This window comes from Nanorana parkeri, unplaced genomic scaffold, assembly GCF_000935625.1.
Source record: "Nanorana parkeri isolate BGI_ZX_2015 unplaced genomic scaffold, ASM93562v1 scaffold1569, whole genome shotgun sequence".
NCBI lineage: Eukaryota > Metazoa > Chordata > Amphibia > Anura > Dicroglossidae > Nanorana > Nanorana parkeri.
This window is the reverse complement of record NW_017307837.1, coordinates 15,423-30,782: the sequence shown is the minus strand read 5'-3', so window position 1 is coordinate 30,782 and position 15,360 is coordinate 15,423. Positions and strand designations below refer to the sequence as shown.

General features: G+C 39.8%; 1 protein-coding gene across 1 annotated transcript in view; it reads left to right on the top strand.

Annotated features, from left to right (window-relative positions):
* Window positions 1–13,863, top strand: part of WDR75 (WD repeat domain 75) — a 55,740-nt gene extending 41,877 nt beyond the window's left edge. Inside the window, exons 17-21 of the mRNA XM_018570665.1 lie at window positions 1,376–1,545; window positions 5,416–5,475; window positions 8,885–9,031; window positions 9,467–9,561; window positions 13,616–13,863. Of these exons, the coding sequence (XP_018426167.1) occupies window positions 1,376–1,545; window positions 5,416–5,475; window positions 8,885–9,031; window positions 9,467–9,561; window positions 13,616–13,850 (707 nt within the window). The 3' untranslated portion in view covers window positions 13,851–13,863. The remainder of the gene's footprint in view (window positions 1–1,375; window positions 1,546–5,415; window positions 5,476–8,884; window positions 9,032–9,466; window positions 9,562–13,615) is intronic.
* Window positions 13,864–15,360: the final 1,497 nt, after the last annotated feature.

The window sequence follows — 15,360 nt, the reverse complement described above, 5'->3', positions numbered from 1 at the left end:
GGGGGGGGGAGAGGGCACCTCCCTGAAATGAGAGGGACACCTCCCTGAAATTGCTTATTTCAGGTTGGGATCCCTGGCATTGGCCTAAACACATACAGCACAGCAATGAAGTAATAAAATGAAGTAGGATCACACTAATCCAGCACGTTATTATTCTGAGTTGCCCCACTTAAGCGGCGGCCATATTGAGTGGGGCACGTGAGATTAATAACGTGCTGGATTAGTGTGATCCTAGTTCATTTTATTACTTCATTGCTGTGCTGTATGTGTATAGGCCAATGTAGTTATAATTAATCGAAATTAATCGATTTAAAAAAAAATTTGATTAATCGAACAGGAAAATTTTAATATTACCAGCCCTAATTTTTTACTCTATTGAGGAAAAATTATCGAAAATTTTGGGAAACAAAAATGGTTTTCCTACATTATGTTTTTAAAACATTTATTAGTATTTTTTTTTGCATAAAATATAAAAGTCGGGGTCCCGTCGATTTTAAATGGACACCAAACATGTCAAGCCTTAAAGTTGCGCGCGTCTGCGAAATAGCAAAAAACTACCTTTCTCATAATTGCCTAAAGGCGACACTTTAAAAGCTTTTGCTGCTCAACAGTTTAGTGTCATCAGTGATTGATGGCCCTAGAATTATTGCTTGCACTTTGACTTTCACATTGATATGTAACGTGTTGTGTAATGAGCACAATAGTTGTTTTCACACGTAGGCACACCCAACGCATATTTGGTGTATGTGGGGTGCAGGGCACTTTAACATTTTTTGTTGTGTTTTTTTTCTTTTTTTATGTGTGACTTTCTTTTGGGTTTTTTTTATGGGAAACTTAATTTTTTTTTAAACTTGTTTTTAAAACCCTGCAGCAAGTTATTTTATGCTGAGTCCCACTGGGGAGACTTCCCTTCTCTTTCTATCCTGAACACGCAGCAGGGAGTGAGAGAAAATCCCTATTAAAATAATGAAGTTCGCATCGTAGAGCATTGTCATAGGGACAGGTGTTCTCATTGGAGCATTTTCCCTCACCTATTGCCCTGATATCTTTTTAGTTTTCCCATTTTTTTCTTTCTGGTTTTGCGTATTACCCCCATTATTTTCTGCTGCTGGGGAAGATAGGGGTATGCAGAAGTATGTGTTCCTGAACGTAGGTCCTTGTTTTTTTGATTGACTGGTGTATTGAGACGAATTTATGAGAATTTACCCCACTGCCAACCATAAGTTCCCAAGTTAAAGAGTTTTTCACTTTCCTAGTGAAAGTAAAAACGAAATCTTTACATTTCACCTAATCTTTTTTGCCATGTTAGTGGTTATTAATTATGATTGCTGCAAGTATTTTAATGCTAATGTATTTTGGCGTATTATTGTTTCAGTGTTCATATTCAACCCTACGGATCCTATGCCATTGTATGTCCATGAGAATGTCTGCGAAGACGATGTACAGTGGGCTGTGTTTGTGCCAAGGATTGTTCCGGCACCTATATCTTCAGTAAAACACAGCTGGCTGGTCAGATCTCAGCTTTATTTCCTCACAGAAACTCAGGTAAGCAAGTAACTGATTATTTATGTAAAGAGCTGGACAAATGCAGAGATCTGAGAGTCATTGTTTCCTTTAGAGTGTTTATAGATGTCTCTCCCTTGGCACAAAAAAATGAAGCAAGCAACATGTCACAAGTGGTTTTCTGAAAATAGTGTTGTGCTTTTCAAAAAGCATATCGCAGCAATACCATGAGATTTCTGTGTTGGTGGTTGTTGGAATAAGCTAGATTTATTAGGACCTGCACTTCATTGGGTTGCCCTGCTGTCAATGGCTTCTGTTCTCCAAGATCGTTACTCATCATGTCGAGAGGTTTCTAATGTTTAAGAGCTGCAATTTCCTGAAATGCTTAGTGTTACCTCAACCCCAAATATGTGCCAGTGGAGAAGCTACCTGGCTGTAAGCAACTTACCCTTTTTTTAAATTTTCGGTTTTAAAATTTCCATTTCGGTGCACCTCTAATTACCACCCAAAAAATTAAAGGTCCCCTACGAACGCACGCATACTACAGAAACACAAGTTGAGTGCACCTATGTACGAAAATGATGATTGCGCTACACGTCGGGTATCGCTGCATGCGGCAGAATGAGAGCAATAATTCTCGGGTCAATAATCATGGCTAACGCTAAACTGATGACCAGATAGAGAAACTTTGTAACACACCATTTGTGTATTTTATTTTAAATAAAAGATGGTATTTAATTTCTTTCTTTATCCGATTAATCGGCCAACTAAACAATTATGGAAATATTTGTTAGCTGCAGCCCTAGTCATATATACAATGTATGTTTTAAATACTCCACTGTAGTTAATGCAATGTAGTCTGCTACCAGCCAATTACTTTAGGAATGGACATATCTTTGTGCTCATTTCAATAGTATGTTACTATTTAAGAAATTACTATTATTTTTCTGCTGCAATTAGGATCTGCCGGTGATTTATTTTGCTTACCTTTATTTTCCATAATTGCTTTTAATTCTGGTGGTTGTGTATTTTCTGCTGTATTCAGAAGTACTCAGCAACTTTGATTTTATTGCAGGCTAACTTCTGGCTTTGATTAGTCTGCATGCCTCTCTCCTGGTTCTTCAGAAAAGGTCAGCCCATACCTCAAAGCCACAAACTAACAAGTCCTGTGTCTGGAACTTGTTTTCTCTGCTCCAGTTGGCACAAGTTATTTCTGGGCTTTTCATTCTCCAACACTTGTATTTCATATATTGGTGTTCTCATATCTTTGACATGGCTAAAAAAAAATTCTAACTAGTAATGTTTTTACTTTCCAATTGAACGTCCACTCCGCCTTTACCTTCTTTGGATGTTTTAGTATTTTCACACCCCAAAGACCTTTTTTCTTTTGTACTTCTGTTCCTATCGTAATAGACCGTGTGCAAAGTTGTACTTGTTCCAGCAGTGGGGTTGAGTGGTTCAAGCAGTGGGGTTGAGTGAGTCAGGTTACAGTAAATCTCAAGAAATGTTCCAGTTCAGGGGATGTAAAACATTTGGTTGGATAAGGTAACCTATAGATGTCCATAGTTAAGTCAAATCTCCAAATTTCTAGCATCTTCTTTAGGATGTTCTTGTAGTGCAAGATACTACATGTATGAGTACCGAATGCAGTCGAAGGTGCTGGTTGTCACACAGGAAGTTTTCTCATCTTGTGAGCATGTCCCAATCTTTAGCTATTCTATGTACAGGAGTGAAGGATCTTGTATATTTCGTGTGTTCCGCTGTCAGCGATATGCAAGTATCCTACCAGCATTATAATGTGTAGCAGTCTTAAATGAGCACCAAGGGGAAGACATTACATTTCTTTGTTGTGGCACATTGTGTTATGCAGCTCATTTAAAATGAATGGGCTGTAACACCTGTTAATGCATTAAAAATGTAGGTCCTGCTGCTTTTTTTTTTTTTTATTTAATTTATTTTGCAGTGAACATTTGTGTGTCTGGTTGTGTTCTCACACATGCATGTCCCAGGTGTGCACAAGCGCATACATACTTAAATTGTGCTGAAAACGCTTTGCTCCAGTACAAGAAAACCAATGCAGACACATGCGTGCACTACAGCGTGTGGCCTTGTGCATGCGTGATTCAGGATCATTGCGGGACACACCTCTGTGTCTATGATAATCCTCTTGGTACTGCTTTTCCACAAAACTGAAGCCTGCTGGGTGTTGGAGGGGGATATACCAAGGGGGGCCACAAATATTTTGTTTGAAAATGTCCAAATGCTCCTGTAGTCACCAGTATAACCCTGTGCTGTGCGAAATTTGCTCACCTATTTGCTTCCAATGTTTGCCATGATTGAGGTGTCTGGGCTACAGAGGGCACAAGAGCAGTCCCCCATCTCCTTCCCCTTCTGACTCGCTTTCGGAGAATGATGAAGAAATAGGCTGTGGAAGTAGAGGTGTAGACCTCCTCAGAATTTCTTCACAGAAGAAACCTTGCCTCCAAAAATACATCACCCCATTTTGGCTTTCATTGATGAGCTGCGAGAGCATGTAGCCATTGACTCACCTGGACAGGGGGATCTGATCTGGCCTGTACAGATGGACTTGCTCATGGCCTGGGCAGAGCTGCACATTCCAGAAATGGACAATTGGCAGGCAGACTTTCTCAGTCAGAAGCGGATGAAATCGGGGAGAATCGTCTCTACACCTGAAGGGTCTGCCGCGATTTGCTGCACTGTGGGGACACTGGACGTGGATCTCGTACACCAGTTTGTAAATTGCAATCCAGGTATCCAAAGGCCTTTGCAATGGATCCTGTGGTGACTCCTTGGGACCAGTTCTCTCTGTTCCAAGTCTTTCCTCGGTTAAAGATCCTTCCTTGTCTGCTTTGCAAAACTAAGAAAGAGAACATTCCAGTGATCCTCATGGCTCCCAGTTGGCCCAGAAGATTGTGGTACATAGATATCGTTTGGCTTCTTGCGGACTCCCTATGGCCACTTCCAGACCGACCAGACCTTTTGTCTTAAGGCCCATTACTACATACTGCTTCTCGGTCACTGGCTTTGATGACTTGGCTGTTGAAGTTCAGATCCTGAAGGATCCATGTCCATCATTCATACAGCACTCTCAAGGAAAGAATATCGGCCTTGGCCATCCTTTTTTAGCGGCTGCTGGCCACTCATTCCTTTGATTGAGGCATTTATGAAGGGGTTGCTCATGGGACTAACCCCAAGATGTCCTCCAGTGATGCTGGGGGATGTCATTCTGGTGCTTTAAGCTCCACAGCATGCTCCCTTTGAACCTATCGGAGATATATTTCTGGTGGATCTTGTACTTGCACATCTTGTATATGTACAAGGTGATTTTCCTTGTCGCCATCACCTTGGGTAGGAGGGTTTCAGAGTTGGTGGCACTTTCCTGCAAGGAACCGTCCCAACACTTTAAGCTGTATGAAGAATATATCGAAAATTTTGACCATGTGACCCATGAGTATATGAACATGGAGCTGTACCCCATCCAGTGCTCATTGGTTTGATTTAAAAAGCTGTGTTTATTGATTTCACTTAGGCACACTAGTGACATTTGGTATTGCAAAAATATTCTTTACTATATGGACAATCAGCCCAGCCAGATTTGGTTGGATGTTATCCTCTGTACATATCTTTACCATATACGTTGTATGCCAGATAACCAGAGAAAAAAATGATATGTGCCCATGCATTTGTTTAGCGGGGATCTATTCTGACATTTTTATCAACCAGTTGATTAGATTGTGTTAGAATAATAAAATATATTTGAAATGTGATTATACATATTCTCTGCAATAAGGTATCTAGCATCTTTAGTAAGTAACTGAGAATAAACTGGTCGCACATTCTGAAATGTGTATCGCAATTTAATTACATAATGGTGTCTGTGTTGCCTTCCAGGACCTGTTAACTTTCAGCACAAAGTCCCCAGAAGAGAGCATGGAACCAATAATTAAACAGGTAAGCACATATGATATTAGTTGATATCTGGTACTGGAATTGCACTTAAGGGACAGGTAAAGGCATAACTTTAAAATCAGGCATAGCTATGTACTTGCAGTTGCATCTTATTTTATGTCTTGTAAGCCTAATGGCATGAAGGCTTCTGTATATTCAGGGCCTTTCATAGGCATTGACGTGTGATCTGGGCCATACACACTGTATGGCCAAATAATTGTGGACACCTGACAATCTTACCTGTAAGAGCTTTTTGGACATCCCATTCTAAAACCAGGTACATAAAATCAAACACACAGCCATGCAAGCCTTTTTAGACAATTGGTGCTTACAAACTTGTGGCAACAGTTTGGGCAAGGCTCTTTTCGGTTCCAGCATGACTTTGCCCCTGTAAATAAAGCCACATCTATAAAGACCTTTCACGTGTCTGGTGTAGAGGAAGTCTAGTGGCCTGGACAGAGTTTTGACTTAAATTCAAACATCAGTTGTAGGCCAGATTTTCTTCTCTAGCACCTGTACCTGATCTCACAAATTCTCTTTTAGTCGAGGGGGCACAAATTCACACCAAATAACACGCTGAAGTCTTGTGGAAAGACTTTCCAGAACAGTAGAAGCTGTTATAGCCACAAAGGGAGGTTCAACTCCATATTAATAGCGATGGCTTTGAAATGAGATGTCCAACAAGCTCATATAGGTGTGATGGTCAGGTGTCCGCAAACTATTGGACATATAGTGTACAGCCTTGAAGTGCTGAAGCGTTTAATTTTCATGGACTTCTATTTTCATACTTGCATAAAGGAAATGCCAAGTTATCACAATCTAAAATGTAATTGTACAGTGGAGTTTATCTTAAGTTATGCATGCATTATACAGACAGACAGAAAGGTAAATGCAAATGGGGAAACGCAAAAAAAAGTATGAAGTACTGGTAAAGGCACATGACTTGGTTGTCAGTATTAGTTTCTTTCTGCAGACTTCTTCAGTCAGTCAGTGTACATTTCGCAAAAAGCAGTTATCCAGTTTGGTGAGCACAATAGGCATAGGGCCCTATTGTTGAGCAGAAAAGATGAAAGCTATACACTAACTGTTCAAGTTGGGCCCACTGAACCTCGGTAGCAGTTGCCTCACATCATTGAAATGACAACCATATTGCCTGGGCTGTATGCAAGTTACATTGTCCTTAAGCGTCACCCCATTGAAGTTAAATCTTAAGATGCTTACAGGGACGCCTACATTCTGAGTTGTTTTTCTTCCTGACACTGCTATACAACACTAGCCCAGTCAAGTCCTTCATTTTAGTAGTTTGCCGTTTTGAAGAATTTCTGCTTCTCATGTTGGAGAGGTATTCCTAAGTACAAACATAAGACTGCCTCTGTGATTGGTTTTACTAACGGCTACGAGAAAGGCAGTTACTCAGCACAAGATTCAGGAAGTACATTTTCAGCAACCCAGTAAGATACGATCTGGATTCTGGTTGCATGGAATTGCCCAACTCCGCTTATTGTAAATTGGCTGATTGGTTTCACTTGTTGCTTGAAATTGTTCTCTAAGCATACTGTTAGCTGTTTGAACGAATGAATTAAAAGAAACAGGAGAACGGTAATCAATGTATCATTATTGTAACAGCATTATCTCCTTAAGATATGGGGAAAATAAATCAAGATGTATCTGTAGATAAGGAAAAAAAGGTGGCTGTTGTTATATGCAAATCGTGAGGCTCCCTGCAAAAGATAAGATTTGTCGTAGTTTTTGTTTTTTTTTCTGTTCTAAGACTCTCTACTGGGCAGTGATACTGCCTAATATATTAAAAGACCAATAAAAAGGCACAAGATGGGTGGAGCTAAGCATGAATTTTATAGGAAAAGTCATCTATAATATACAGTTTCTGAGGATAACCTGTGTGTGTGTGTGTGTGTGTGTGTATATTTTTTTTATACATTAGATTAGTGACAATTACATTTGAGACTGGAGATTCCTATTTAAGCCCAATCATAACTGGTGCTCTTCAAACAAAAGGACAGAGTGCTGTTTCAATAAAAGAGAAATTGATCTTCTGTTTAAACTGGTTCTGAAGAAATAACATTTTCACAGGCAGTTAACCCCTAATTAGGCCACATTTTATTTAAAAATATTTATTTAATATCCACTGATATATTTTGGTAAAAATATAAGTACAAATTTGGGACATACTCCCACTGAATTACACTTTCTTTTAGGATGGAGCTGCATGTGCAAAATTCTTTAAGGTTTTCATACCACATTATATTCCTATTGGAAAATTGCAGTAGTGGAAACAATATACTACTTTATCAATTAAAACCTATATTTAAGTTGTGTTGAAATTTTCATTCAAAGCAGACCTTCAGTCCTCCCACCCCACTGAGGCAGTATACTTTTAGAAAAGTAGGCTTCTTTAGATTTTTATGACCCTCTAGGTTCCAGTAGGAGGGATCTTGCCTCACCTTTTGTCCCGGTGACAGTGGCCAACAAAAATGTGATCTCTCCAATGGGACCAGTAATGTAATTTTTTTTTAAAAGCCCGGGGATAGTCAAAGCCTTTGTGACCAGATTGTGAAGTTTTGGTAGGCAGCATTTTACTACTCTTGAGTGGTTACATTTTTATTTTATTTATTTTTTTTAAACAAAATAATTTTTACATCATTTGACACACATATGGTAATTTGTGTTTTATAAAGACACTGAATATTTATTATGATACTAAAATAGAAATGGACAAAAATGTGAATAAATGCAGTTTTCATTTGTTTAATGAGTAACGTAGCCAATCAAATTGGTTTCAAATATTTTCAGCAAACTTTTTTCTCCTCCTTATCCTGAGTACAGGGACCCTAAATATGTGTAGGTTTTAGTACATATGTCAGCGCAGTATGATCTATAAACAAGAGCATATATTTTAAGTTTCTAGCTAATTCCAGTATAATGGTTGTAGTTCACCGCCGGGGTTAACATACGGTAGGTTATACTATGTATTGGGTTGCTTGAATGCATTTTTAAGATTCACTGCATCATCAGGACTTTACTTTGTCACTCAATCCTATAACACCCACAACCTTAAAGACACCTCGAAGAAAGACAACCACCATAGATTTTTTTTGTTCCACTAACCTTGTTTAAAGCATTACTTCTAGAGCAATATCGGAGGGGAATGATTAAATGAAAACCATTGCTATTGGGGCCACAGATTTGTTTTCATCCTTGCACTTCTCCCTCATTAATGGTTATGTATGATTATAAAGAAAATGTTTTCTATTGATATTCAGCATTAGCAGTATGTAGGCTATATAATCTGAATCTTATTTCCTGCCTGGAATCCAGCATTTTATTATATTTGTCTATCTAGGGGCCAGAATGAAATAAGAACCTTTGCAGACATTTTTTTATTTGTTTTCAGATGGCGTCGGAAGAAAGTTTACCTTACACACCTTTCTACACATTGTTTGGGAAGAAGCATCAACAGGATAATCCAACTGTGAACTCAGAGAAAACCCACCTTGCTGGACACAAAGCTCAGACATCTGCAGTTAAAGAGGTATTTTTTGTTTTGTTCTGTAGTCACATGTTTTAAAGCCCTGTTTTATGTGTTTTACATATTTAAATTGGGAGACTGCAGCAATTTACTTTATACATAGTAAGCTTTGCCCTGAGGTTGTGGGGAAAATGGAACACCCAGAGAAAACCCATGCTAATTCCATATAAAGCCTGAAGAAGCTGTACTCATTTCGTAATAAATGTCTCTAATATTAGTCTGTGTTTGTGCTATGAATTGGTGGTTCTAGATGCACAGTGAACCTAGGGGCATAAAGGAACCATTTGCATAGCTCTTTCCTCTATCCTGAAATCATAATGAATCCTCTTCGTTTTAAGATTTGTAATGCAAGTAAAAAGGTTCCAACTTGCTTTGTTCTAAATGTCAAATGTTAGCAATGTTCCAGCTATATTTGTAGAAACATTTATTGATATTTTTTGTTTTTAGCTTCTTCTTCATACTCCAGCTCATGTATTGCCACCTCCATCTGTTTTATGTACAATGTTCGTGAATTCTTTATTGATCTCCAAGCCAACTAAATGGTAAGTACCTAATTTCTAAACTATTGACTACAACTTGATATTTCGACATGCTGATAACTTTATATTTTATGCATTTAAAGCGGAAGTACAGATTATAACCCCAATTTTGATAATACTTTAAATGTTCGCAATATCCTTTATTCTGTCCAAGTTGTAAAATTTAGAGCATACATTAGAAGTGCATGATGGGTTTAACCACTTGCTGACCGGGATGTTAAACCCCCTTCCTGCTCAGGCCATTTTTCAGTATTCAGCGCTGCGGTACTTTGACTGACATTTATTTCATCATGCAACGCTGGATTGAAATTAATGTTATACCATTTTTTGGGGACAGATGGAGCTTTCTTTTAGTGGTATTTAATCACCACTGAGATTTCATTTTTTTGGTTTATAAAGAATAAAGGACCGAAAATTTTGAAAAAAAAAACTGTTCTCCTTTTGTTATGTTATAAAACATTTATTATTACGCAATTATTTGGTAAAACATAAAACACGGGGTCACGTCAGATAAATAGACACCAAACATGTCAAGCTTTAAAATTGCATGCGCTCACAAAATCGCTAAAAACTACCATGCCTAAAATTGGCCATCAGTTTAGTGTTATCAGTGATTAATGGGCCTAGAATTTTTGCTCTCACTGCGACGTTCGCAGCAAAATGTAACGTGTGGCGTAATCGTTTTTTTTGCATGTATGTGCACCCGATGCATATTTATGCATATTTACGCGTATTTACGTGTATAAGTGCGTGGGCGGGAGACTTAAAACTGTTTTGGATGTGTTTTTTTAATATGACTTTAAAAAAAAAAAATTAACTTGATTGCTATAACATAGGGAGCTAAAAAGCCCCCAATGTGATAGCTAGGAAAAAAATGACAGGTCCTCTTTATGAAGACAATGGGTCCCCAAGACCCCTAATGTCACCTAGGTACCCCAAAGAAGCTGATGAAGCAGAGATTATAGCTGAACGGTAAATGCCACCAACGTAAGGCTTACTGACGTGACAGGCTGGGAACATTTTTGTTCCGCTGTAAGCCTTACGCCAGTGGCAGGGTTAAAAGACATTTACCACTTATGTTTTGGGGCACTTGTGCACATTAATAGCCATATGAGCAAGTGCACCCAGAGAATTATTGGATGTCTTAACTAAGATTGCTGTATCCTACTTGTTAATGGCAGAGAGGCTTGGAAACCTTCGTATTGCTGTAATTTTATGAACTAACCTTTATAAAACCCATGTTAGTTTTGATCATCTGCATCCTCTTATTCCTGTAATGACTTTGAGAAGCAGACATTTAGATAATGTCTGGGCATTATGTAAATGTGAGAAAAATAAAATATGTCTACAGATGGGAATTAATCAGAAAGCTGATTTTCCACTTTCTTTTAAAAATGGTGACTTAGTGAAATAAAGCGAAAGAGCATTATTCCTAAACTCTGATTCACAACCCAAATTGGATTCCAGACATGTATGTCAAGAGTCACCGCTCATGCCTGCCATCTCTGCTACTGATGTCAGAGCAAGAAATAGGGTGACAGTGTACAGGCAACACAGCAGCATTGACAGCCGCATGCCTGTTAAGGCTGCTATACACAGCATGATTTAGGGCCCCATGACACCATATGCGTTTGGGCTGTGCTGGCTGTTTTTTCCAGCGTAGCCTGAACACAAGGCATAGCAATTACAAGGAGATCTCACTGCTCAGATTCTCCGGCCACATTCGTGTTTTGGAGACTCCAATGGTGCTGGTCAAACAGGTGCATTCTCACCTCCAACCACTTCAGTGTCCAAACAGACCGCACTCCTAGGATCTCCAGTAATAATAATCCAAGCTTTATTAAAATCCACAATGAAATATCAATATGTGAATATACACCAACACCGCAAACCCCCAGTACACTGAAATCCTTTCATTCTCCACCATAGCAATTTGCCTTGTCACGGGTGGTCATAGTTCACACCACTGCAATGCTTAAAAAGTATGGCATGCAGTATTTTTTCTAAGCGCACTACAGTGAGACACGGTACAACTGAATCACACTGCGACATGCCCATAGAACATAATTAAATGTCTTTTGTGACATTTCAAAAAAGTTCAAACCAAAAAAACAAAGTAAGTGCAATGCGGCTCGATCGAGAGCATTGGCACTGTCTGGGCACACGCACACCAGCAGCCATGGCGTTGAGTGCAACTGTAGGTGTGAACAAGCCCTTACTCTTGTTCAGCCTGCGAACTGAACAAAAGAAAATAAAGGAGGAGGGAGCTGTCACTTTAGGATGGCCGAGCGGTGAGGAGAGAGAGGCGCTCGGCAAGGATCTGACAGCTGGCAGCTCTCTCTCTCCTCACCGCTCGGCTATCCTGAAGTAACGACACTCCCTCCTCTGTCGTGTCTCCACCCTTGCCAGCGTCAGCCCTTCACTTCTCCTCGGATCCCTACTGCCTCTGCCCATACAGGCGGGGGAGAGCAGCGGAGATCCGAGAAGAAGCTGCAGGTTGTGCTGCCCCTTTTTGCATGGCCGAGCGGCTCAGGATGGAGAGCAGAGGGATCGGTAAATATCTGTGAAATCCTCTCTGTGCAGAACAAACACTGGAGTGATCAGCTGATCACTCCAATGTTAGTACAATGTGTCGGCAGTTATTTATGAACCGGATGTGCTTTACATCACTTCCTGTTCATTCATGAGTATCTGAATGGGGAGTAGCACTGTGTACAGAGGTTTCTTCCCATTCAGAAACTGGTTGATAGTAAATATTTTTTGAATGAATGGGAATCCTCTGTCCTTTTCATTTAGGACACCGGCTGCAGAAAGAGATTGAGGACTCTGTGTCCTCAATTTCTTTATTTTAAAAGGGAAATATCAGGGGACTGTTTAGACCCCTATTATTTCCGTGAAGCCCCCCCTTCCCCAACAGTAAAAAAAAAATTATAACAAATACATTAAAAAACACATCCTGGAGGCGGGGCGCAAGAAGTCACATAATGCCGTATGTGCGCCGCGTTGGGTGACGTCACACGCCTGTTGCGGGGGGGGGCGCACATTTTTTTGTTCTTGCCTTGGGCGCAAAAGGAGCTAGCTGCAGCTCTGCCCAGTGCTGTAACAATTTTATTATTCAAGTCCTCAGATTAAATAGTTAAAGAACCCATGCACCAAGCTGTAATGTATTCATTTGCCATGAGTATTAGGGGCCCATTCAAGCTCACTGCGATGGGGCTGTGCTGACTGTTTTTTCCAGCACAGCCGCAAGACAAGGCAATTTGCCTTGTCCCAGATGGGCTCGGTTCACACCACCGTGTTGCTGCTGTGTGCTGGAAAAAAAGTATGGCATACAATGTTTCATTTATTATAATTTGATACATTTAGAGGGTAACACTTCTTATAGTGCTTGCAGCTACACAGGGTTTGGCACAGGGTGCATTAGTACTTTTTTCATTGCACTGCAACGTGGTAGAACCACTATGAAGTGTCACCTGTGACATTTCAATAAAGTTCTAACAAAAAAAACTGTGATGCGTCACGATCAGCACATCAGCATTGTGACGTGCACATGCACACCAGAAGCCATGTGGTGTAGCTCAGCTGCTGGTGTAAATGGGCCCTTAATATTTTCATCTTTAATAGGTTCCTCTTGCTGAACATAAGCATTTCATGTGCATTAACACAAAGCATAATGTAAAGGAAACCTGAAAGGTTTTGTTTGCACTAACCATTACGAGTTTGGCTTGCAGTAGTGTTCACTGTTCTGTCAAATGTACTTTCTTGATATGTGAGGGGTGCTTCTCGAACTTCTTCAGCTATTCTTTTTTGCTGGCAGTCCATGGTGAAAATACCATGTCTGTTGTGTTTCTGATGGGTTAAATGCCCTTACTAACACCTAGTATGATTGCCTTGATCATTGGTACACAGATCCTAGCACTATACTAAATGGGGAGGGGGGTCTCATAGGTTGTCTACAAATATTTGGAAACGGTAGTTGAATTATTTCAGTAATTTCAGTAAAATCATATTGTCTAGATCTACAAGATTGTAACATTTATAATGTGTTTTGTTGCAGCCCCGAGCCAGTGAGCAAAGATATAGAAGCGGAAAGCGAAAATACAGATGCGGAGTCAGATGAAGATCTGCAGCAACCAACAGAAAGTCAAGATCCTGTTCCCTCTATTCAAGATCCTATTCACTCTATGTTTCCTGCCACATATGGCCACCTCACTAAAGCCCAGGAAAAACTACTGAAAAGGATACGAAAGACAGATTTCAGCTGGGTAGCAGATTTGTGTGAAAATGTATGATGCTGGCATTTTATGTATGTATTTCATTTAAAGTATATCTTTTTCATTAAATTTATATTGAAATTAAAGTTTCTTTCTTTCATATAATCTTCATATTGCAGTTGTGATTCCAGTTATGTTCTCTAGCACCATAGTCTGTCAAAACTGACCCTATCACTGTGAATTGTATGTATTCTCCTACTTTACTATCTGGGCTGAAAAACATTCATTTTTCCGTAGTCAAGTGAATACAAAACGCATATTTATATTTTCATATGAAGCTAGCAGATTGGGTTTTCAGCTTCTATTTAGCAGTTTTCTTGGCTCTCCATAGCTCCTCTGTTGCAAAATTCTGAAAAGAAGCTTAAATTTACTTACACCCAAGTCAGAGCAGTTCCCCAACCCCACCTTGCCCCCCATCCCTGTCTGTTGGCTAGAAGTTGCAATTTGGGGTTTGTACAAGACCTCCTGAGGAGACAACCTCTGCTCCCCCAATTATTCCAGGGACATTTGTTCTTTGCCTTATGAAGGTACTGATGTCTGTAATCATGTTACCCTATAGTTAGAGTCAAATTCATCATCAGAGTATTCCTTAGCCATGCCTGGTGAGTCCTGTGCCTTATGAACCAGAGCCTCATACAGCATAACAGGGCTGCTTTGAGCTGGCCAGGTCAGTTTGCCTTACGACAGCTGTATTCTCCCTTCTGCTATAAGCTCATGGTCACTTCTGCTCTCCCCCTGCCTGTATCAACAGAGACAGTGGGTTGTGGAGGGGACACAGGTGAGCAAACTGCCAACGCCCAGTGAGGAAGGAGGATCATGAACAGAATTCAGGCTGGTGTGCAACGGATCAGTAAATATGTCATATTTACCAATCATGCACTTTGCTGAATGAACCTGAAGTAAATATTTACCATCTCCACAGTATGTGAATGAACATGAAGCACTTCCTGTTCATTCATACCTGAGGATATAGTCAACATACTATCGTCTCAGCTTGTGAATGAACAGGAAACGCTCAGTGCAGTTAGTGAGTGCTGGGGCTATAGAGGAGAAAGAAATTGAGGACTCCATGTCTTTAATCTTTCTCCATCGCATAAGGGAAATATCACAGGTCTGTTTAGACCACCAATATTTCACTAAAACCCACTGACATTACTGCTAAAAGAATTAAGATACACATGCACACATACGTAACTTGTACACCAGTGGATGCTCTTTATGGAGCATATAACGCACATGCATTGGTGTGCATTGGTACTATGCATCTCAATTCTTCAATTTATTTTTAACTTTTTATAAATAACATTTATTTAACTCTATTGACTGTTGATTGTTGCGACACATTGCTGTGTGTTGTAGCACTGCAGTGCAGTACGGATTATGCCTGCATCTCCTTATGCAATGCACACCAATATAGTACACACACAACACTGCAGGTCGGGCATTACCATAATTAAATAAAACCTCCAGAATTTTAGCTTAAGTTGCTCATTTACAGTTTTGCATATTCCCGATTTTTCACTGTTTT